This window comes from Equus przewalskii, chromosome 3 (genome assembly GCF_037783145.1).
Source record: "Equus przewalskii isolate Varuska chromosome 3, EquPr2, whole genome shotgun sequence".
Lineage (NCBI taxonomy): Eukaryota > Metazoa > Chordata > Mammalia > Perissodactyla > Equidae > Equus > Equus przewalskii.
In genome coordinates, this window is record NC_091833.1 from 65,175,741 (window position 1) to 65,198,790 (window position 23,050).

The 23,050-nt window shown below is 37.8% G+C and overlaps 1 protein-coding gene and 1 long non-coding RNA gene across 4 annotated transcripts in view; one reads left to right on the forward strand and one right to left on the reverse strand.

The window, feature by feature from the left end:
* The window catches only part of LOC103565312 (uncharacterized), a 102,230-nt gene that overhangs the window by 21,669 nt on the left and 57,511 nt on the right, over positions 1-23,050 (reverse strand). The window lies entirely within an intron of this gene.
* The window catches only part of LOC103565311 (UDP-glucuronosyltransferase 2A2), a 66,929-nt gene continuing 50,437 nt past the window's right edge, over positions 6,559-23,050 (forward strand). Inside the window, exons 1-2 of one of the 2 annotated variants that reach the window (XM_070614742.1) lie at positions 6,559-6,851; positions 9,288-10,059. In XM_070614742.1, the coding sequence (XP_070470843.1) occupies positions 9,342-10,059 (718 nt within the window). In that variant the 5' untranslated portion in view covers positions 6,559-6,851; positions 9,288-9,341. The remainder of the gene's footprint in view (positions 6,852-9,287; positions 10,060-23,050) is intronic. The other variant, XM_070614743.1, reaches the window with a different exon arrangement.

Sequence of the window (23,050 nt, forward strand, 5' to 3'; positions counted from 1 at the left end):
TTTCATCCTGGTTTGGAGATGTTCACATTGGTTGGTTGAAGTAGGGTATCAGAAATAGGAACTAAAACCCACTGTGGTGGAGAAGCTTTTTTCTTTTAAATCAGAAATGTGAATCCATGAGTCTATGCCTTTTGATTCTGCAGCACATGAATTGGTTAAAAGTCCCTGATATGGTCCTTTCCAACAGGGCTACACAGAGTCTTTTATCAGGTGTCTTTTCCAATAAACAAAATCCAAGGTTGTTGTTCATGATCCTAAAGGTTTTCTTCTCCTAGGAGCTCACTGTGAAAAGAATCGCCTACCAACCTCTCATTTCTTTAAAGTGTTTCAATGAGACCTTGAAATAATTAAGATCTCCTTTAAGTAAAACTGGTTCATACATTCTTTTGTCTAATTGCATAGTCTGTCCAATTATAATCTCAAAAGGTGACAGCTGATGTTTACCAAAGGGTATATATCTAAGATTGAGAGACAGTAGTGGAAGAGCTTTTGGACATGAGAGATCAAATTCTTCTGAAAGCTTTTCCAATTGAGTTTTGATTGTGTCATTAGTTAACGTGTTGCATTATTGGCCAAATGTCACAAACAGATTTAATCATTTGGCCAGTAAAATGAGTTCCTTGATCACTATGTAACTCAGTAGGAATTCCTCAAACAGGAATTATCCTTTTCAATAACAATTTACCTAAAGTCATCAACCTTCTACAAGGAAAGGTGTCAACCCAATGTCAGAACATACAGATCATTACAAGACATATTTATCATTGAGACGGTGACATTTGAACAAAGTTCAATTGCCATGCTTTAATGGATTCCTTAGGATGGGGAAAGTGGCCTTGTGATCCATGAAATAGTTTCCCTAGATTGTATTTTGGGCATATAGCACACTGAGTATAGGCTTTATGAGCCACTGTGGGAGAAAGTTTCCAAAAGTATTGTTTTCCCCATGAAATCATCTTTTCAGGTGACCAGTGGGTTAATTGGTGTATATGCTAGAGCAGTCGCAATTGTGCTCCAGTAGGCACTATGGTTTGTTATTAGGACCCAAGCCAAATCTGCGTGGTGGTGTCAAAAATTGCCCCTTTTGTTGCCACTTTTGTTTCTCTTCTTCCATGGCAAGGTTTTGAACCTGTAGAAGGAAACCTCTTACTGGGTTAACAGAGTTAAAAGAAAGTAGTGGGCATTTTCAAGGCTGGAGAGTATATCCAGCTTGATAATGTCCTTGATTATGGTTTAAGCAAGACCCATCTGTAAACCATATTAGATAAAATACAGATGTGGTCTTTTCCTCTTGTGGTGATGTAAGCAAAGTACCAGGGTTAAGATAGCGAATAATATTTACCTACACAATATAACCTAAGAAGGTTTATCATCATTTACTTGACAACATTTCCCATGCAATTTAGCATACCAAAGAAGCCTAATTAGTTTAGTATCTCCCTCTTTACAGGAAGAAAGAACAAATTTCTTTGAGAAATGCCAGGGCGCCTCTGAAAATTCTCAGATAAATTATTTTTTGAGCCCAAAGAAATACTTCCTTTAGGATCTGAATTTTGGGGAGAGTATCAAAAATATAAAAAAGTTTTAAAACACCTTGTCAAATAAGAACAAGCATTTGCTGATCTTTTGTCGCTGTGAAACAATGCTTAGCTATCTTTTTTTTTTTTTTTAAGATTGGCACCTGGGCTAACAACTGTTGCCAATCTTTTTTTTTTTCTGCTTTATCTCCCCAAACCTCCCTGTACACAGTTGTATATCCTAGTTGCACGTCCCTCTAGTTGTGGGATGTGGGATGCCGCCTCAATGTGGCCTGATGAGTGGTGCCATGTCCACGTCCAGGATCCGAACCCTGGGCCACCACAGTGGAGCATGCAAACTTAACCACTCAGCCACAGAGCCAGCTCCCTTAGCTATCTATTTAACCAAAGTGAGACTCATTCAAAAGTAAAGAAAACCTTTTATAATCTCTTTATCAAGAGCAAACTAAAAGTCCAGGAAAATTATCCTTTTAAGAAGAAGAAAATCAAATTCTAATCTTTGAACCATCTTACTTCTGATAGTAAAACTTATTCACTCAATTAAATTCATTTTAATCTTAGCCACCTTGACCATGGACAAAATTCTTTCTTCAGGGTACTTTTTCTACAAACTTTCTATAAGTTTCTTTTTACATTCAGAATTTATATCATGCCTTCTCTATTGCCTCCTAGTACTTTAGGACAAGTTTATCTTTCTCAACAAAACAAACAAAAATGTTTCCATTCTTTATACTTTTCTTTACTGAAAACATACATCTTACTTTCCTTGAATAAAAAGATGTTTTCCTTGTTAAACTTTAGTAGATTTAATCACATGTATTAATTAGAATTTTTAATGCTTACAGACCTTAATTTTTAGCAATAACTAAGACATAAACAATTCTAAACTGTCTTTTACATTAGCATTCTGTGACTTGGTGAATTTATAAATACTTTTTATAATTTTTAGAAATATGCTACTTCATAGTTCAATTTTAATAAAATAAGACATATTTATTAATAGACCCTAATATTTTTTGCTTTCTCTATAATAAGAAGCCAAGAATAGACAAACTTATACATGTTTAGCAACAATATTTCAGCACTTTATCTTATTTGAAAATGACCCAGATATTCAGTGAACTTTTTATCATTTAACTTCACCTAGCAAAGCTTCAAAGTTTCAAGTTATTGGGGAGATTTTGGAAGTTATCTCAAATATACATGCCATAACACATAATTATTTTAAAAAGTTCCCCCAACACTTTTATTTTTTCACATTTATTTAGTTTACTCATTCCCAATAATTGGGCCTGGTGGTGCAGCAATTAAGTTCGCAAATTCTGCTTCAGCTGCCCAGGGTTGGCAGGTTCAGATCCCAAGTGTGGATATGGCACCACTTGGCAAGTCATGCTCTGGTAGTCATCCCATAAATAAAGTAGAGGAAGATGGGCATGAATGTTAGCTCAGGGCCAGTCTTCCTCAGCAAAAAGAGGAGGATTGGCAGCAGATGTTAGCTCAGGGCTAATCTTCCTCAAAAAAAAAAAAAAGAAAGAAAAAAATTATTTAGATTGCTTGTAAATATTCATGAGACATTAGACTAAATTAGCTATCATTTTAAGCTATTATTTTTGCTAATCAGTTTTGCAGTAGAGATAAAATCAGCTTATTTGACCAATAAACATAGAATAAAAGCTGCATGTCTGTATCATATCCAGTGCTGGTAACTCTAAACACATGTCCATTTTAATCAAACCAACAATCTTAAATAAGCTTTCACTTGCCAAAGATTAATTTTATTATGTTAACTTGAAAGTCATTTGGGTTAGTTGCTATTACAATAAGAAATAACTTATATAAGTGCTTACTTTAAGCCAACTGAAAAGAGCTCTTTAGAGTTTATACTATCTGGAGGTAAGATAGCACAGACACACACACATACACACACATACACACACAAACACCGAGACTCCCTAGCTATTGTTTTAAAATTACTGCCATGAATCAGGTACACTAATACAAGGCCCTCTAGTTATGAATCCAAATTTTGTTTTAATTCTATTTTTTACTAACATTTGTGGAGAAGACACTCAAAATGCTAGATTTTTGGTGAGGGCACTCTTATGGCCATTTTCTTTCCTTTTTCCCTTTTTTTTTTTCTCTTTAGTCTTAGGAATTGGTGATGGGCTAAATTACAGTTCCTGGAGAGGCAAGGCGATAAGCCTTTTTGAGATAAAGGAGATGGGTGGAATCTGAACTGCCTATAGAGCTGCTTTCCAATTTTGCCAGGGTTTGTCATTTGAAGACAGTTGCTCTCAGATTTGGTTTGTAACTTAAATGACATTATAGGCTAATCTATCTGTCCAAAGACATCATCCCTAATTTGCTTCTTGCCCTCTGGATTCTTAGTTTTATTTTAGTTTAGGGAATAAGGCCTAAAAAGATTCTTATAAAACTCTGAATATCAGCTTCCAGTTTGGCTGAATTTTTGATGATAAATTGCTAAATCTTTTAAAATATCGTAGGCTTCAACCAGGACAAACTGCAACTACGTGGTGGTATTGAATACTTCTGATAATCTTTAACATAGCAGTTTCCAAAAAATCTCCAAGTCTCATTAAATCTGGGAGTAGACTACTGGGGATGTCTGTAAAGCCACGGCCTAATATATTTTCCTTCAGTTACCTTTTGTAACTTAATTTTTATTAGCTTTTTGCAAAAAATCTTTCAATAAAGTTCTTTTGGAATTTTGAAGTCTTTACTTTTATTTGTTCTTCTTAGATGATCTTATCTAATTGGAATGTTCCTTCTAATGGCCAATATAATCCCCCTGAGGGTGGCAGCAGTTTGGTAGGACCCTTAGCTGTGAATGGAGAGCAAACCACATTTCTGTCTGACCATCTCTGACTGCAAAATGGGGTGAAGCTGCATTTTGACCATATTTTGGGACTCCAACCTGATGATGACTAAACCAAGCCCTCAGGACATGTAATAAACTTAGTAAGAGGTGTTTTTTTTTTTTTTTTTTTGCTGTTCTTTGTAAATATTTACAGCTTCCAGAACTTTTAGTTTAGCAATTGTGCTAGAAGTTGGTGAGCTCACCTCTTTAAAAATTTCTCTATTATCTGGCTTTTAGAAAAGAGCCTGACAGTGGCCACTGTAATTTTAATTTATCCCAAGTTACCTTCCCAGACATTTACAGCTATGGCCATTTTGTTAAGCACTTGTAAGTTTCAGCGTGAAGCCAGTTGGAGTTGTGAGGGAAGGCTACCATTCAGGACTGGTCAGCTTTTAGAAGCTTGATTTCCCATTTTTCTTTTAAGTTTGTCTTACTGTAAAGTCTGAGCAATTTCTAGGGACAGTGTAGTGAGTCAAAAATGTGCTGCTTGTGAGTCTTACTTCCTAGAGAAAGGTCATAAAAGTGCCTCAGTTTCTCCCACCAGAAGTCTAAAACTGCCATCGGGGCTTGGAGTGAGTGGGTGACCAACCCTCATATGTGCATCCCTGGATGAGCTGTCAATTACTTAGTGAAAGTTCACAATGGAATTCACTATGGGACTGCTATGCCTCTTGAGGCTAAACCTCAGACACTCCCACTAGGTTCTTATTTGCCTGAGAATGCCTTACAGCTGAGAAGAGCTGGTTTCCCTTTTCTTTAGAGCTGAACAAGTTCAGACTCTCATTTCTCTATCAAGAAGTTTATTCAGACTTTATAAACAAATCCTTTCCAATTTAAAGCCAAATTAAAAAGTTAAGCCAGCCCCATTCACTCCAAAGTTCCCACTAGGCTCCCCTGGTCTAGGAAATTCTTCTAGGTTTCTCGTACCTAGGGTACTTACTGGGACCCCCTTAAGACACCTAGTCTTAAGGCTTGACACTACTCATACAAATTCTGGACCATAACTTAAAATAAGATCTGGGTTTCAGGAGAACTCACTGGAGTCACCTGAAGAATGCAGTGATCTGGGGAGGGGTTCAATGGGCCCTTATTGGTACTGAATGCCAGTTCAGTATAGATTCCATGTGGTCTCCATTCGGTTTCTCTGAAATTCTGCCACAACTACATCAAGAACTGTCAATGCAAATAATCCATAATCAATCTATAAATCAAAATTGGAGTGAGTTTGTTATGAGCCAGATCTGAGGAGTAGCCTGGGGTCTTCCTTCCACAAGGAAGGAAGGGCACTAAAGAAGTGGGGTGTACAGAGTGGTTGTACACCATCTTGGAACAAAGAGCATACACTCCATATGGTAGGAATACCCCTTTTACAATGATCACGAGATGCTTGGCTGGCACAGCAAATAAGCGGTCAGCAGGTCAGTGGTCACAAGGTGAGCATAGCAGGTCAGTAATTAATCCTTGCTTTTTAGAGGGAGATGATTATCCTAAAGGAAATGCTGATATGGGCGAGGCTACATCCCTATCTTTAGAGGCATCATTCTTGTTTTGGGGGCATAATAAGTGTTTAAAGCAGATGAATAATGCATGCTCAACTGGCCAAATCAAGCACTTTTGGAAAAATAAGGTCAGGCCAAATTAGTTTTAACCCAAATGGCTTCCCCATATACTCCAATATGTCCTATGGCTTGTCATTTGTTCATCAGATGAAAGGGGCATCCCCAAAGAGGGTGCAAAGGATACTACCCTCCCAAGATCCAGAACCACTCCCAAAATATGGCCAAAGAGAAAGGAGGACTTAGACAATTCCCCTGAGAGCTAGTAAATGGCAGAACACCAGCTGTAAATGAAGTGCAACCCACATTTCTGCCTGGTCATATTTTTGGTCCACCAATGTGACGGTTGAGCTGCTGTATATGCAGGAGATAATAACCTTTATGCCCCAGGAAGGCAGAAAGACAAGCCAAGTTCTTGGGACATAAAACAAGACAAACAAGAAAGTATTGGTGTCCCTGGGTAGAAAAGGATCAGTAACCAATGGGTCTGGAATTGGAAAGGAAGCAACAAAATTAAATTTTATTTTCTTCTCTTGACTGTGTACTTCAGACAGAGATTGAATAGAGCTGACTCCGCTAAGAATACATCCAGACACACTTTGATGGTGGGGGTTAAGGCAGTGGAGACCATGATAGGAAGGGCAATATTCAGTGCAAATAATTTCCAGGGACCTAATAAAGGGATAAACTTTTAACAAGAGGTTAATCTGCTTAATAATGTAATGAGTAAGGAATGCTAAGAGTAAACAAATCTGTATAATCTTTTTTTCATTTAAGATCACATTTCTTATCATGTTACACTTACCTTACTGGGATTTATTTAAATTCAACTTCCTAATGGCAAAGGAGCATTATTAAAGTTCCAGCTAGCAACTTCAGGTAAGAAATTTTAAAAACTCATGGCAAGCAGCATACAAGCAATGTATAATGTACATTTGGACTTATTTTATAATATTTTCTTCTAAAAGAAATAACCATTATAAGGTTGTGGGTTAACTTTTGGTGTGGTTTGTTACTTTCCTTTGAAAAAGTTTTCAGTTTTGAAGTAATTCGAGGGGTTTTTTTCCTCCCAGGTGTTACACTTCAGAATAGTTTTGTAAATATTGAAAGAATTATATTGTAAAGCAATAAATTGAGAGTTCTATCTAAGTGTGAGCTCATTGTTTTCTTTAAAAATTCGTCTCTTACCTCTAGTTCCTCTCAGTGGAGAGTTTGTTTGTTCCTTCGTTAGGCATACGTAAAATAACAAATAAGATTTATACTAATGCTTGGTGTTAAAAAACAAAATTTGAGAAAATTTTAACAATGTTATTGGCTTTATTCAATGATTCATGAATCAGGCAGCATCTCATCTAGCAGATATCAAGGAGCTCTGAGGAGCTGTAAAAAAATGACAATTACAGGCAGAAGGGAGCAGGACAAGGAAGTTATACTAGCAAAAAGTGGGTTGGTTGTGAGAAGGTCACTTTCTTTTAGGGGATGGCAGGAGTCTGCTGATCAAGTAATTTCCAATTGATTGGTTTAAGATTCTGTTTCTGGGAGAGGCCAAAACTCTTTAATTAGACTTTAATTAAACTGAAACTTAATTGTTTCAGTTTGGTGTTGTGGGGCTTAGCATGAGTGACTCCATTTTGAGCCTGTTGTCTTGTTTTTAACAATATTCTACCTTCTTTTCAAATATGTTAGCTTTTTCTTTAAACTAACCTGATTTCACAAATATATGTCATAATTTTAGCTACAATCTCTCAAAAATTTTCTGGAAAGACTAGACTAGTTTTTCAGTAGTCTTAAGGTCAGAATAATTAGAACAACTTTAGATAGCCATTTTTGAAAAAAACTTTTTTTTAACCTCTTTAAACCTTTGTGGTCCATATAATTTCTTCATTTAGTTTCCTATTAAATTTAAGAATACAAACAAATCAAAAATTTAACCTCAATAGTTTGAGAAATGTCTTAACACTGGTCACATTACTGTGATGTATTTTTAAAATAAAAAAATATTATTTATGAAATAACACGGGTTTCCTTTGTGTACATTGCTCATCACTCATGTCCGGATACTTCAGACTTCAAGACGACTATCAAATACCATATCTCTAATGAAGACTTTCCTATTCTTAGCCCTGGATCCTCTCACTGGGGGAAAAAAAAAAAAAGAACCTAGAAGCAATCTCTATAGAGCTCTGAAACATTCTACCTGTATCATTTTATCTGAAGGCACTTGTCGCTTTCTCTAGTTAGGAAATGGAGACGGAATTAAATGGGAAATATACCAGATTTTAAGCATGTCTTTTACTCCAGAAATTATACTTGTTGCTTACTCAATATTATTTTGTTTATTTAAATATTTATTTATCTTATATATAGACCATATTATTACACATTTTATAATGTTTAATGCATAGTTATTCATTTATTATATATAAATAAATATTTCATTTATTTTGTATTATTTGATACTCACAAAGTCTCTTCAATTGTTTTTAATTTCCATTTCACAGATGAGAAAACTGAATCTCATAAATATCAAGCAGCGTAATGTTAATCTAGGATTCTTTGGCCTAATTGATTCTAAAATCTAAATTCTTTTTGTGATTTCATGCTGACTCTGATATATTATACTGATTTTTGCTAGGGTTACATATCCAATTTTCTTATCTTCCACTGGTAGACTATAAAATGGATATGAGAAGTATCTCTTTTATCCATCTTTCACCTAGAAGGGAGTTTTGTGCCTACAAGCTACCAATAAAAAACTCAGTAATTTATTAACACAAAGTACTTTCCTAAACATATTATTAAAGTAGTAGTAAATATTATGCTTACTCTATTGTTTGTACTTCAACTTTTTGTAAGTATTCTTTTTGCGATAATCTCGTCTGTTCACAACTACTATAATAATGTTTAATTGTTGCTAATGACTATATAAAATCTATTACATATTGGAAAACATGTAGTATTAGCATCTCTACATTTTTGAGGGAGTTCAGATCCTATCTGAGGTTTCAGTACCCAGGCCTGAGTTTAGAATTGAGATATACAGTGGCTTCATGCAATTTCATAGTACGAATTTAACAATTATGAGATGCAAAGAAAGGGTTGTAGGTTCAAGAAAAGAATCAGAGAGCAAGAATCATAATCAAAGCTAAAAAAACAGGTTGAAAGTTAAGATACACGTTACCCCTAAACCTAAAATTATCATAAAATATGGAGCTATCATGGCTAATATCCTTAGTAAAGAGAAGGCTCTTAAGGGTATCAATGGTTTGAATCAAAATTGAAAAATAATTTGTCTTTCCTTTTTACTTTGAAAAGCAGAGAAATTCATTTGTGACGCATCTCATCAAATCTTCTCCATCAAGCCACATTATGTTAAACAAGAGCATTCTGCTGCTGTCTCTTCAGATAAGTCTCCTAGGAATCACTCTTGGTGGGAATGTCCTCATTTGGCCAATGGAAGGTAGTCATTGGCTAAATGTTAAGATAATTATCGATGAATTGATTAAAAAAGAACATAATGTGACTGTCCTAGTTTCTTCTGGTGCACTTTTCATCGTGCCAACCTCAAACTCATCTCCAACATTTGAAACATATAAGGTACCCTTTAGCAAAGAAAGAATAGAAAGCGTGATCAAGGACTTTGTTTTGACATGGATGGAAAATAGACCCTCTCCTTCAACCATTTGGAGATTCTATCAGGAGATAGCCAAAGTCCTTGAGGACTTCCACATGGTATGTCAAGAAATCTGTGATGGTGTTCTCAAAAATGAAAAGCTGATGGAAAAGCTGAAGAAAAGCAAATTTGAGGTCCTGGTATCAGATCCAGTAATTCCTTGTGGTGATATAATAGCTTTAAAACTGGGAATTCCATTTATGTACTCTTTGAGGTTTTCTCCTGCCTCAACAGTAGAAAAGCACTGTGGGAAGGTACCATACCCTCCTTCCTATGTTCCTGCTATCTTATCAGAACTCAACGACCAGATGTCTTTCACTGACAGAATAAGAAATTTCATCTCCTACCATCTACAGGACTACATGTTTGATACTCTTTGGAAATCATGGGATTCCTACTATAGTAAAGCCTTGGGTATGTAATAATTTTTTTTATTATTATTTGAAATTGAAAAAACAGAGCTTTCTATCACCTCTTCTTTATTTCCCTATGGTTATTCTTTTTAGTTCTACATATTGATCATGATCATATGATAGCAGGAAAGAAGATAAAACACAATATGCTTTGTAACTACAGTGTGTTGTTTTCTAACTTTATAGATTTGAAGATACCAATTAAGCTTTTTTATGGATAAGATATAGCGATAAATACCTTAGCTTAAAAGTGGGACTGGATACTCATTTAGATATTACATTGAAAATAGAAATTGCCTAGAATCTTCAATAGTATTTGGGGAAAGCTGAGAGAGATTAAGCTTTCAACAAGTCCATTATTAATACAGACCTTTGTGTGTGTGTTTAAAAACATTATGTATATGGACAATCTCTGATCATTGCTCACAGGTTTCCTACTGTTTACTAGGCATTTCCTAAAACAGGGAGGTTACAATAAAGACTAAGATGAAGTTCCTGGTTTCAATGTCATTTCACGTCATTGTCATTTCATAGACAAGCAAAGAAGTCAGACAAAAAAGGGAATATTTTTAATATGAATGAAATGAGTAATGGAATAAGTATGAAGTACAGAGATAGTATAAAGAAAATCAACTGTATGTATGTGACAGGAGACAGTGGTATTCTTAAAAATAAAAATTAAAAAAATAGACTGTTTTTTGATATTGAATTGTTGAGTTCTTTATATATTTTGGATATTAATCTTTTATCAGGTATGTGATTTGTAGATATTTTCTCTCATTCTGTAGGTTGCTTTTCATTTTGTTCATGGTTTCCTTTGCTATGTGGAAGCTTTTCATTTTGATGTAGTCACACTTGTTTATTTTTACTTTGCTGCCTTTGTTTTTGGTGTCAAATCCGAAAAATCATGGACAAGAGAGATGTCAAGGAAATTACTGCCGATGTTTTCTTCTATTCTATGAATTCTATGGCTTCAGGTCTAACATTCACGTTTTTAACCCATTTTGAGTTAACTTTTTGTATGGTGTGAGATAGGGGTCTGGTTTCATTCTTTTGCATGTGACCACCCAGTTTTCCCAACACCATTTATTGAAAAGACTCTCCTTTCTCCATAGCATATTCTTGGTCCCTTGCTGTAAATTAATTGACTATGTATGTGTGGGTTTATTGGTGAGGAGTGTTAAGGGGGATAAAGAAGAGATTAAAATGGTTTCAAGATTTCGGACTTCAGTAAATGATAAATGGTACAGTAAACTGATAGCAAATATGGGACAGAGCAGATTTGGGAATTGGAATAATGTATTCAACTTTAGGCATGTTACATATGAGGTGCTTTGGGGAACATCTGGTGGAGAAGTCCAGTAAGCAGTAGGATATATGTGGTGAGATCTCAGAGGGAGTGTCATGGGTTAAAGATTTAAGTGCCATCTACATAAGGATGGTATGCATATAAGTTTTTCTCTCTGACAGTAACCTCATTTCCACATTTTCTGCTTTCCTCTTACATGTGTGGCATTCATACATATTTCTTTTTTTTTTTTTATTAATGTTATGATAGATTACAACCTTGTGAGATTTCAGTTGTACATTTCTGTTAGTCATGTTGTGGGTACACCACTTCCCCCTCCATACCCTCCCCCCACCCCCCCTTTTCCCTGGTAACCACCGATCAGATTCTCCTTCTCAATATACTAATTTCCACCTATGAGTGGAGTCATATAGAGTTCGTCTTTCTCTGACTGACTTATTTCGCTTAACATAATGCCCTCGAGGTCCATCCACGTTGTTGTGAATGGGCCAATTTCGTCTTTTTTTATGGCTGAGTAGTATTCCATTGTGTATATATACCACATCTTCTTTATCCAATCATCAGTTTCTGGGCATGTAGGCTGGTTCCACGTCTTGGCTATTGTAAATAATGCTGCGATGAACATAGGGGTGCAACGGACTCTTGAGATATCTGATATCAGGTTCTTAGGATAGATACCCAGTAATGGGATGGCTGGGTCATAGGGTATTTCTATTTTTAACTTTTTGAGAAATCTCCGTACTGTTTTCCATAGTGGCTGTACCAGTTTGCATTCCCACCAACAGTGTATGAAGGTTCCTCTTTCTCCACAACCTCTCCAACATTTGTCGTTCTTGGTTTTGGATGTTTTTGCCAATCTAACGGGGGTAAGGTGATATCTTAGTGTAGTTTTGATTTGCATTTCCCTGATGATTAGCGATGATGAACATCTTTTCATGTGTCTATTGGCCATATTCATATCTTCTTTTGAGAAATGTCTGTTCATGTCCTCTGCCCATTTTTTGATCGGGTTGTTTGTTTTTTTGTTGTTAAGCAGTGTGAGTTCTTTGTATATTATGGAGATTAACCCTTTGTCGGATAAGTGGCTTGTAAATATTTTTTCCCAATTAGTGAGCTGTTTTTTTGTTTCAATCCTGTTTTCCCTTGCCTTGAAGAAGCTCTTTAGTCTGATGAAGTCCCATTTGTTTATTCTTTCTATTGTTTCCCTCAACTGAGGAGTTACAGTGTCCGAAAAGATTCTTTTGAAACTGATGTCAAAGAGTGTACTGCCTATATTCTCTTCCAAAAGACTTATTGTCTCAGGCCTAATCTTTAGGTCTTTGATCCATTTTGAGTTTATCTTGGTGTGTGGTGAAAAAGTATGGTCAATTTTCAATCTTTTGCATGTGGCTGTCCAGTTTTCCCAGCACCATTTGTTGAAGAGACTTTCTTTTCTCCATTGTAGGCCCTCTGCTCCTTTGTCGAAGATTAGCTGTCCATAGATGTGTGGTTTTATCTCTGGGCTTTCAATTCTGTTCCATTGATCTGTGGACCTGTTTTTGTACCAGTACCATGCTGTTTTGATCACTGTAGCTTTGTAGTATGTTTGGAAATCGGGGATTGTGATTCCGCCGGCTTTGTTTTTCTTGCTCAGGATTGCTTTAGCAATTCGCGGTCTTTTGTTCCCCCATATGAATTTTAGGATTGTTTGTTCAATTTCTGTGAAGAATGTTCTTGGGATTCTGATTGGGATAGCATTGAATCTGTATATTGCTTTAGGTAGTATGGACATTTTAACTATGTTTATTCTTCCAATCCATGTGCAAGGAATGTTTTTCCATCTCTTTATGTCATCGCCTATTTCTTTCAAGAAAGTCTTGTAGTTTTCATTGTATAGATCCTTCACTTCCTTGGTTAAGTTTATCCCAAGTTATTTTATTCTTTTCGTTGCGATTGTGAATGGGATAGAGTTCTTGCGTTCTTTTTCTGTTAGTTTATTGTTAGTGTATAGAAATGCTACTGATTTATGCACGTTAATTTTATACCCTGCTACTTTGCTGTAGTTGTTGATTATTTCTAATAGTTTTTCTGTGGATTCTTTGGGATTTTCTATGTATAAGATCATGTCATCTGCAAACAACGAGAGTTTTACTTCTTCGTTACCTATTTGGATTCCTTTTATTTCTTTTTCCTGCCAAATTGCTCTGGCCAGCACCTCCAGTACTATGTTGAATAGGAGTGGTGAAAGTGGGCACCCTTGTCTTGTTCCTGTCCTCAGAGGGATGGCTTTCAGCTTTTGTCCATTGAGTATGATGTTGGCTGTGGGTCTATCATATATGGCCTTTATTATGTTGAGGTACTTTCCTTCTATACCCATTTTACTGAGGGTTTTTATCATAAATGGGTGTTGGATCTTGTCGAATGCTTTCTCTGCATCTATTGAGATGATCATGTGGTTTTTGTTTTTCATTTTGTTGATGTAGTGTATCACGTTGATTGACTTGCGGATGTTGAACCATCCCTGTGTCCCTGGTATAAATCCCACTTGATCATGGTGTATAATCTTTTTGATGTATTGCTGTAATCGGTTTGCCAAAATTTTGTTGAGGATTTTTGCATCTATGTTCATCAGTGATATCGGCCTGTAGTTCTCCTTCTTTGTGTTGTCCTTATCAGGTTTGGGGATCAGAGTGATGTTGGCTTCATAGAATGTGTTAGGGAGTTCTCCATCTTTCTCAATTTTCTGGAACAGTTTGAGGAGAATAGGTATTAAGTCTTCTTTGAATGTTTGGTAGAATTCTCCAGAGAAGCCGTCTGGTCCTGGACTCTTGTTTTTGGGGAGGTTTTTGATTACCGTTTCTATTTCCTTACTTGTGATTGGTCTATTCAGATTCTCCATTTCTTCCTGATTCAGTTTGGGGAGATTGTAGGAGTCTAGGAATTTGTCCATTTCTTCCAGGTTGTTCAATTTGTTGGCATATAGTTTTTCATAGTATTCTCTTATGATCTCTTGTATTTCATTGGTATCTGTTGTGATTTCTCCTCTGTCATTCCTGATTTTATTAATTTGCGATTTCTCTCTTCTTTTCTTGGTGAGTCTGGCTAGGGGTTTGTCAATTTTGTTAATTCTTTCGAAGAACCAACTCTTTGTTTCATTGATCCTTTCTATTGTCTTTTTTGTTTCAATATCGTTTATTTCTGCTCTTATTTTTATTATTTCCCTCCTTCTACTGACTCTGGGCTTTGTTTGTTCTTCTTTTTCTAGTTCTGTTAGGTGTCGTTTGAGGTTGCTTACGTGAGCTTTTTCTTGTTTAGTGAGGTGAGCCTGTATTGCGATGAATTTCCCTCTTAGGACTGCTTTTGCTGCATCCCAAATGATTTGGTATGTCGTGTTCTCATTTTCATTTGTCTCCAGATAATATTTGATTTCTTCTTTAATTTCTTCAATGATCCATTGTTTGTTGAGAAGCGTGTTGTTTAGTCTCCACATTTTTGCACCTTTCTCTGCTTTTTTCTTGTAGTTGATTTCTAGTTTAATAGCGTTATGATCAGAAAAGATGCTTGATATTATTTCAACTCTCTTGTATTTATTGATGTTTGCTTTGGTTCCCAAAATATGGTCAATCCTTGAGAATGTTCCATGTGCACTTGAGAAGAATGTGTAACCTGCTGTTTTTGGATGAAGTGTTCTATATATATCTATTAAGTCCATCTGGTCTAATTTTTCATTTAATTCTATTATTTCCTTGTTGGTTTTCTGTCTGGATGTTCTGTCCATTGGTGTTAATGGTGTGTTGAGGTCCCCTACTATTATTGTATTGTTGTTGATGTCTTCTTTTAGTTCTATTAAGAGTTGCTTTACAAATTTTGGTGCTCCTGTGTTGGGCGCGTATATATTTATAAGTGTTATGTCTTCTTGGTGGAGAGTCCCTTTTATCATTATATACTGTCCCTCTTTATCTTTCTTTATCTGTTTTGCTTTGAAATCTACCTTGTCTGATATTAGTATAGCGACACCTGCTTTCTTTTGTTCATTATTAGCTTGGAGTATTGTTCTCCATCCCTTCACTCTGAGTCTGTGTTTGTCTTTGGGGCTGAGGTGTGTTTCCTGGAGGCAGCATATTGTTGGATCTTGTTCTTTGATCCATCCTGCCACTCTGTGTCTTTTGATTGGGGAGTTCAATCCATTTACATTTAGAGTGATTATTGAGACGTGGGGGCCTACCACTACCATTTTGTGTCTTGTTTTCCGGTTTTCTTCAGTTTCCTTTGTTTCTCGTCCCATGGTTTAATCTGTTCTGATGTAGAGCTGCTACTCTCTGTTGTTGTCCTTCTACTTATCTCCTCTGCTCTTGGTTTTGTAGCCCCTTTCCTTTTTTGGATTTTTCAGGAATGAGGGTTTTCCTGAGGATTTCCTGAAGAGGAGGTTTTGTGGCAATGAACTCCCTTAATTTTTGTTTATCTGGGAAAGTTTTTATTTCTCCATCGTATTTGAAGGATATTTTCGCTGGGTAGAGAATTCTCGGCTGTAGATTTTTGTCCTTCAGATTTTTGAATATATCATTCCACTCTCTTCTAGCCTCTAAAGTTTCTGCTGAGAAATCTGCTGATAGCCTGATGGGGGTTCCTTTGTAGGTTAGTTTCTTTTGCCTGGCTGTCCTTAATATTTTCTCCTTGTCATTGACTTTTGCTAGCTTCACTACTATATGCCGTGGAGTTGGTCTTCTTGCATTGATAAAGTTTGGAGATCTATTGGCTTCTGTCACCTGAAGATCCATCTCCCTCACCAGATTTGGGAAGTTCTCAGCCATTATTTCTTTGAATAGGTTTTCTGCCCCTTTCTCCTTCTCTTCTCCCTCTGGTATACCTATAATCCTTACGTTGCATCTCCTAATTGTGTCTGATAATTCTCGGAGAGTTTCTTCATTTCTTTTAAGTCTTGCTTCTCTCTCCTCCTCTGCCTGCAACAATTCTATATTGCCATCTTCCAAATTGCTAATTCTTTCCTCCATATTATCGGCCCTACTGTTCAGAGCATCTAGATTTTTCTTAATCTCCTCTATTGTGTTCTTCATTTCCAATAATTCTGTTTGGTTCTTCTTTATCGTATCAAACTCTTTTGTGACATAGCTCCTGAACTCGTTGAGTTGACGGTCAGAATTCTCTCTTAACTCATTGAGAATCTTAATGATGGCTGTTTTGAAGTCATCATCATTTAGGTTATATATCTCATTTTCTTTGGGATTGTTTTCTGTGTATTTGTTACTTTCTTTCTGTTCTGGAGATTTAATGTATTTTTTCATATTGCTTGATGTTGTTGATTTGTGCCTCCGCATGGAGATAGAATTTAGTTGCTCCTTTCACTTGTTTCAGCTGCTGCGGTGGGGGGAGCAGCTGTTTATACTTCACCAACCAGGAACCCTGTCCGTAGTTGCTAACTGGGCCTGGGCCCCTCTTCGTAGCCACAGTGGCCCTTTGGATTCCCTCCTCTGCCGTGGGGGCCGTCACAGGGGGGCTTCAGGCTGCAGGTGCCTACTGTTGCAGCCCACCTAGATGTGCTCTCTCCTTGGGGTCTGCAACGGTGTTATGGGCTTTTCCAGCGGCCAGGGGTGGGATCACTTATATTTGTCGCTCCGTTGCTGTCGGCACCCACCGAATCTCACTTGTCCTCTATGGGTCGCAAGAGAGCTATTGGCATCTTCTAAAGTCTGTGGTTAGTACACCTAGCTATGCTGCTTTTGCCCTGGGGTCTTCCAGCCTTGTGGCTGGTGGCTGGGTGCCTTCTACTGGTGCTGTGCAGAGGCTTTCCCTAAGGCTGCTGTGAGCCTGTAGGGTTTCCCCCTAGGCTACTAAGCTGGGTCTCTGGATCTCTCTCCAGCCCCAGTCCTCTCCGAGATCTCCGGCAATCCCTAGTCTCACGGGGCGGGCAACGGCAGCTGGGGGTTGCCCCGCCCTCTGGGCTTCTCTCCGGGCCTCTCCAGGGAGCCCTGAATGCTGGGCGTGGCCCCTCTGCTAATGGCAGACAGAGAGTTTTGTCTGCTGCCTGGCGGAACTCCGGCGCTTTCCCTCCGGGTCGCAGAACCGGCCTTTGAAAGTTCCCCCCGCCCCGGTCCTCTCCGAGATCTTTGGCAATCTCTAGCCCCACGGGGCGGGCAACGGCAGCTGGGGGTCACCCCGCCCTCTGGGATTCTCTCCGGGCCTCTCCCGGAGCTGTGAATGCTCGGGGTGGCCCCTCTGCTAACGGCAGACAGAGAGTTTTGTCTGCTGCCCGGGTGGAGCTCCCGCGCTTCCCCTCTGGGTCGCAGAACCGGCCTTTGAAAGTTCCCCCAGCCCCGGTCCTCTCCAAGATCTCCGGCAATCCCTAGTCCCACGGGGTGGGCAACGGCAGCTGGGGGTCGCCCCGCCCTCTGGGCTTCTCTCCGGGCCTCTCCCGGGAGCCCTGAATGCTGGGCGTGGCCCCTCTGCTAATGGCAGACAGAGAGTTTTGTCTGCTGCTTGGCAGAACTCCACCGCTTCCCCTCCGGGTCGCAGAACCGGCCTTTGAAAGTTCCCCCAGCCCCGGTCCTCTCCGAGATCTCCGGCAATCCCTAGTCCCACGGGGCGGGCAATGGCAGCTGGGAGACCTCCGTACCCTCCGTGACTCTCTCTGGGACCCTCCGGGCGCCCCGAGCACCAGGCTGGGTCTCCCCGGCGATGGCGGGGAGAGACTCTCCCCGCGGGCTCAGGTGTGCAACTCCAAAGTTTCCCTCTGCGTCTAGGAGCAACTGTGGGGGGCTTAGGTAGGGTTCTGGTCACCTGCTTCCACCGTCGCTCCTCTGCCGTGTTCTCGCTCCTGCCCTAGATGTGAGTGGATCCCCTGGGGGCGTCCGTTGGAAGAAAGCCGCCTGTGGGTACTAGGCTGCCCGTCGGGGTCGGAGAGTTTCCACCTATCTCCACATCCTCCCGGAGGAAAGTCCGTCCGCCCTCCGATGCACAGTCGCGTGGGTGTCTCAGACGTCCTGAGATGCTGTCTGGACATCCCCTGTCAAGCGATAAGTGTCCAAATAATTGTAGACTCGAAGGGCGAGAGACAAAGAGGACTACTCACGGCACCATCTTGGATCTTCTCCGGCATTCATACATATTTCGAGAAGTGTAAAAAATCAAATGATTTAAAGTCAAGCAGTGGACTTAAAGATTGTAAATATTATTATCTTCTTCATTTCACCATACATAATTACACCTGTATTTTGTACATAGTCTTAGATGTTATATATTCAATATTTTACTTTGCTTTTATGATAAACCTCACAAGCATTTAACCCCAATGATACTCAGATAGAGGTGGAATGTTTCCCACTTTTGACAAGCTGTGTTTCTCTGATTGTTACTAAGTTTTGAGGCTTTAACTTCTCTTCATTAACACCAATAAATTAATTTTCATGCCTTCATGTTTTTAACATAATAATAAAACCATAATTCAAAGAATATTCAAACAATTGAACATTATTTTGCATATACTGCAGAAACTGCAGTGTTGTCTGCTAAGCAGAATTTGTGAGGTCTAGAGATGTTTACCAACTACTGAAGGAAAATTCTAAATGGTATTAAAATTATTTAAAGATGACAAAGTCCAATGTACAAAACAGTGGGTTGCATGAAATGAGAAAATTTGATGTTCCTCTGTAGTGATAGCTATTGACACACTGGCTTCTTTTCTACAAACCTCTATTCTAAAATAGTTGTAAAATTGATCTATAGCAATCAAAATAGCTATGCATAGGTTAGTGTAGAATGACAGTGAGTTACTAAAGGTGGATGAGTATGATCAAAACCTGGTGAGCCAACTGATAATCAGCAAAAGTCATCGTCTCCTCTGGATATGTTAAATACCTGCTCCGAAATTCAAAAAAGATGTTTATCTTATGGAATGTAAATAAAGACTTTGTTGTTCTGTCATTCAGAGAGAATAAGCATAGCTACTACGATGATTATAAACTATCCTATGAAGATAGAAGTGAATGGTCAACATTATAGGGCTAACAGTGAATCTTCAAAATGAAGAAAGAGAATAAAGAGATTTCAATTTTATGAGGCAATGAAGGTGTCAAGATCTGGAAAAACCCTTTAATCTCCTCATACATGCAGTAAATTAATAGTGACAACTAAAGATGTGCATCTCAGTTATGAATAGAAGAATGTACATGGAATGTTCCTTGTTCACAATACATTTGCATTTTTATTTCATCACTTATGTTTTTATCACCTACTCGTTCTCAACCTTGAAAGGATAATTATCATGATTATGATACTCCTTATTCATATTGGTGAGATTATCCCGAGATAAACCTTCCCATGCTGGCAGTCTCAGAATCACATGCTCCATTGTATATTGCTTGTAAGTTAATGCTGGTAATAAAATCACTCTATTCTCCCAGTCTTAATACATGAGACTAATCTTTCTTAACAATGTGTTCATGGTAATGTAATGAAGATTTCTAAAAAGGTTCTTATCCTCTGTTTTTGATCATATTTCTTATCAAATTACACTCTTCCAGCTTAAAATAACTACTTAAGTTTGCTTTTACTAAAATGCCATATTCTTACTGATGCCCAGGGACATCAGCACTCATAGTCAAAAAACCAGGTAAGAAGAAAAGGTACTGACATGACAGAGTATTTTTGTGTAAGAATTTATATATGTACTATGATAAATGAGAATGGTAGATGGAACTGACTTATAAAAATATCTTCTTTCCAATGTGTAATTTGAATGTATCTTTTACTTTAGGTTGAATACTCTAAAGTCATTGCAGTGAATCCATATCTATTCAAGTCTCAAATTGCTACAACTGAGTAAATAAATAGGACAACTTTCTGTAAGATTACTTTTCTGTAGTGAAATGCACTGAGCCCTTAATCTCTGCTAATTGCTAGGAATTGGATATTATAATGTCAAAATTACTTCTTTTATTTCAAGTGATGGGTATTTGTGTCAAACTCATGGATATCATTATAATAATACCAGCTAACATTTGTTCCCTCTTCCTATGCACTAGATGCTATAATAAGTGCTTCTCATGTATTATATCTCTTAATCCTTGCAATGAATTTGTGAAGGAAAAACCATCACAATACTGAGGCTTGGAAATATCAAGCATGTTAAAATAAAATCATATAGCTAATAGTTTGAGAAAATAGTTTTCAAACTAAAGTCTTTCTGACACCAAAGCTTCTAGGAAAATTTTTCTGCTTTTAAGATTTCAGGTGCAAATCCATCAATTATTTGAATATTTTAGATTTAAACTTTCTTGGGGACCTTTTTTCTTTCTTCTAATAGATTTAACTTTTGAAATCTGCTATTATATTTCTCGCCCATTTTTAATTTGCTGAATGCAGTTTAATCGGGCCATATTATCACTAGGGAACTTGCTATTGCTTTAAGCCTAGGTCCTCAGGTGACTCTGCTGCCTGGGATGATATGCTTGAGGATAGCTTTCTGGTCCTACGAGAGTTTCATAAGCAACCTTTGACTTACATAAAAGAAAAGGCTTCTACAGATTTGAAATATGTTTGTTAAAAGTTGATAGCCACAAAAAAAAAAGTTGATAGCCTATAACAAAAAATATCTTTTATTGTGTGTGTGAATAATCTTCATACATTAGATTTATATAAATACACAATTTTATTATATATGAATAATTAAGTGAATAATTTCTAACTAATGTCATCTATGATAACAATAGACTATCTTACACATATATTAAATTAAACTGGAAAAAGAACAGATGTTCAAAGAAAATTATGACTATAATATTCATATCTTTACATGAACTATTCACAGAGCACAGGTAATAAATGTAAAATAAAGTGCTAGAAATGAAAGAAATTTGAATGTGTATATCTTCATAGTGCTTGACTTCCAGTAGTCATTTTATAGAAGAAAAAAATGCATTGGAGACCTTTCCTTGAAGAGTAATACTTTTCCATTTGGATTGGTTTTTTCTTCCTAGTCTTTCCCTTGCTTCACTCTCTCCTTCCTTCCTTTCTTCCTCTATTTTTTTTTAATGTAAATTAATCTTGATGGGTTAGAATCTTTCAAATGCCTCTGGTAGGATTCCCTTTTTCACGATGACCCATGAGCCAGATGACAGCCATAAGCATGGCATCCGAGGTAGAATTTGATGTGGGGCACGCACAATTCCCAGAGAGCTATCATTCTTTTTTGCTCCTACTCAATGAAAGAGAATGGAGACTACAATTTTTAGGGGTATAATCTTGAGTTTTATATCCGTGTATTTCTTAGTCATTTGTGAACTTTGGTACTGAATATCTTATTAGCAAAAGATCATTTGTGACATACCCCGAGACTGAACGTGACCGACACTTGTGGAGGAACTTGCAGTGTTTGGGTACATCTGCGCCAAAGCTCAGCTGCCCTACAGGCCATGGTTCGAGGCGTGGAAGAGAGGACGTGGGTCTAGGTGAGGAGATCTGCTTGCACTGGTCATCTTTAAACTAAGATTCTCTCCATACAATGTTACATATAGCTAACACTTACTGAGCAGAGATGTTATTGTGAATAATTTACATGCATTTTTTCATTCTATTCTCACAACTATAGGAAATAGGCACCATTATTCTCTCTCACTTTTGTTTTGTATTTGCTGTGGAAGATTGGCCTTGAGCTAACATCTGTTGCCAATCTTCCTCTTTTTGCTTGAGGAAGATTGTCGCCGAGCTAACATCTGTGCCAATCCTCCTCTATCTCGTTTGTGGGATGCCATGACAGCATGTTTGATGAGCAGTGTGCAGGTCCATGCCCAGGATCTGGACCCCAGGCTGCCAAAGCAGAGTCCATGAACTTAACTTCCATGCCACTGTGCCAGCCCCTCTCCCCCATTATTTTTTTTTTTGAGGAAGATTAGCCCTGAGCTAACATCTGTCACCCATACTCCTCTTTTTGCTGGGGAAGATTGGCCCTGAGCTAATATCAATGCCCATCTTCCTCTACTTTATATGTAGGACGCCTGCTACAGCATGGCTTGCTAAGCAGTGCATAGGTCCGTGCCTGGGATCCAAACCAGTGAACCCCAGGCTGCCGAAGCAGAACGTGCAAACTTAACTGGTGTGTCACTGGGCTGGCCCCTCTCCCCACTTTTTTTGAGGTAACACTGGCTTATGACATATAAATTTAAGAGGTACATAATTATATTTTGACTTCTGTAACGACTACATTGCATTTACCACCAAAAGTCTAGTTGCTACTGGTCACTGTACACACATGCCCCTTTATGCCTTTTGTCCTCCCCCAACACCTTTCTCCACTGGTAAACAACAATGTAATCTTTGTATCTAAGTGTTTGTTTATCTTCCACATATGAGTGAAGTCATATGGTAATTGTTTTTCTCTGACGTATTTGCTTAGCATAATACCCTCAAAATCCATCCATGTTGTTGGAAATGGTAAGATTTCATCTTTTTTTATGGCTGAGTAGTATTCCATTGTACTCATCCATTCATTTGTTGATGGGTATTTAGGTTGTTTCCAAGTCTTAGATATTGTAAATAATGCTGCAATGAACACAGAGGTGCCTTTATTTTTTCAAATTAGTGTTTTTGTGTTCTTTGGATAAATACCCAAAAGTGTAAGAGCTGAATCATATGGCATTTCTTTCCTTTTTTTTTTAAAGATTTTATTTTTCCTTTTTCTCCCAAAGCCCCC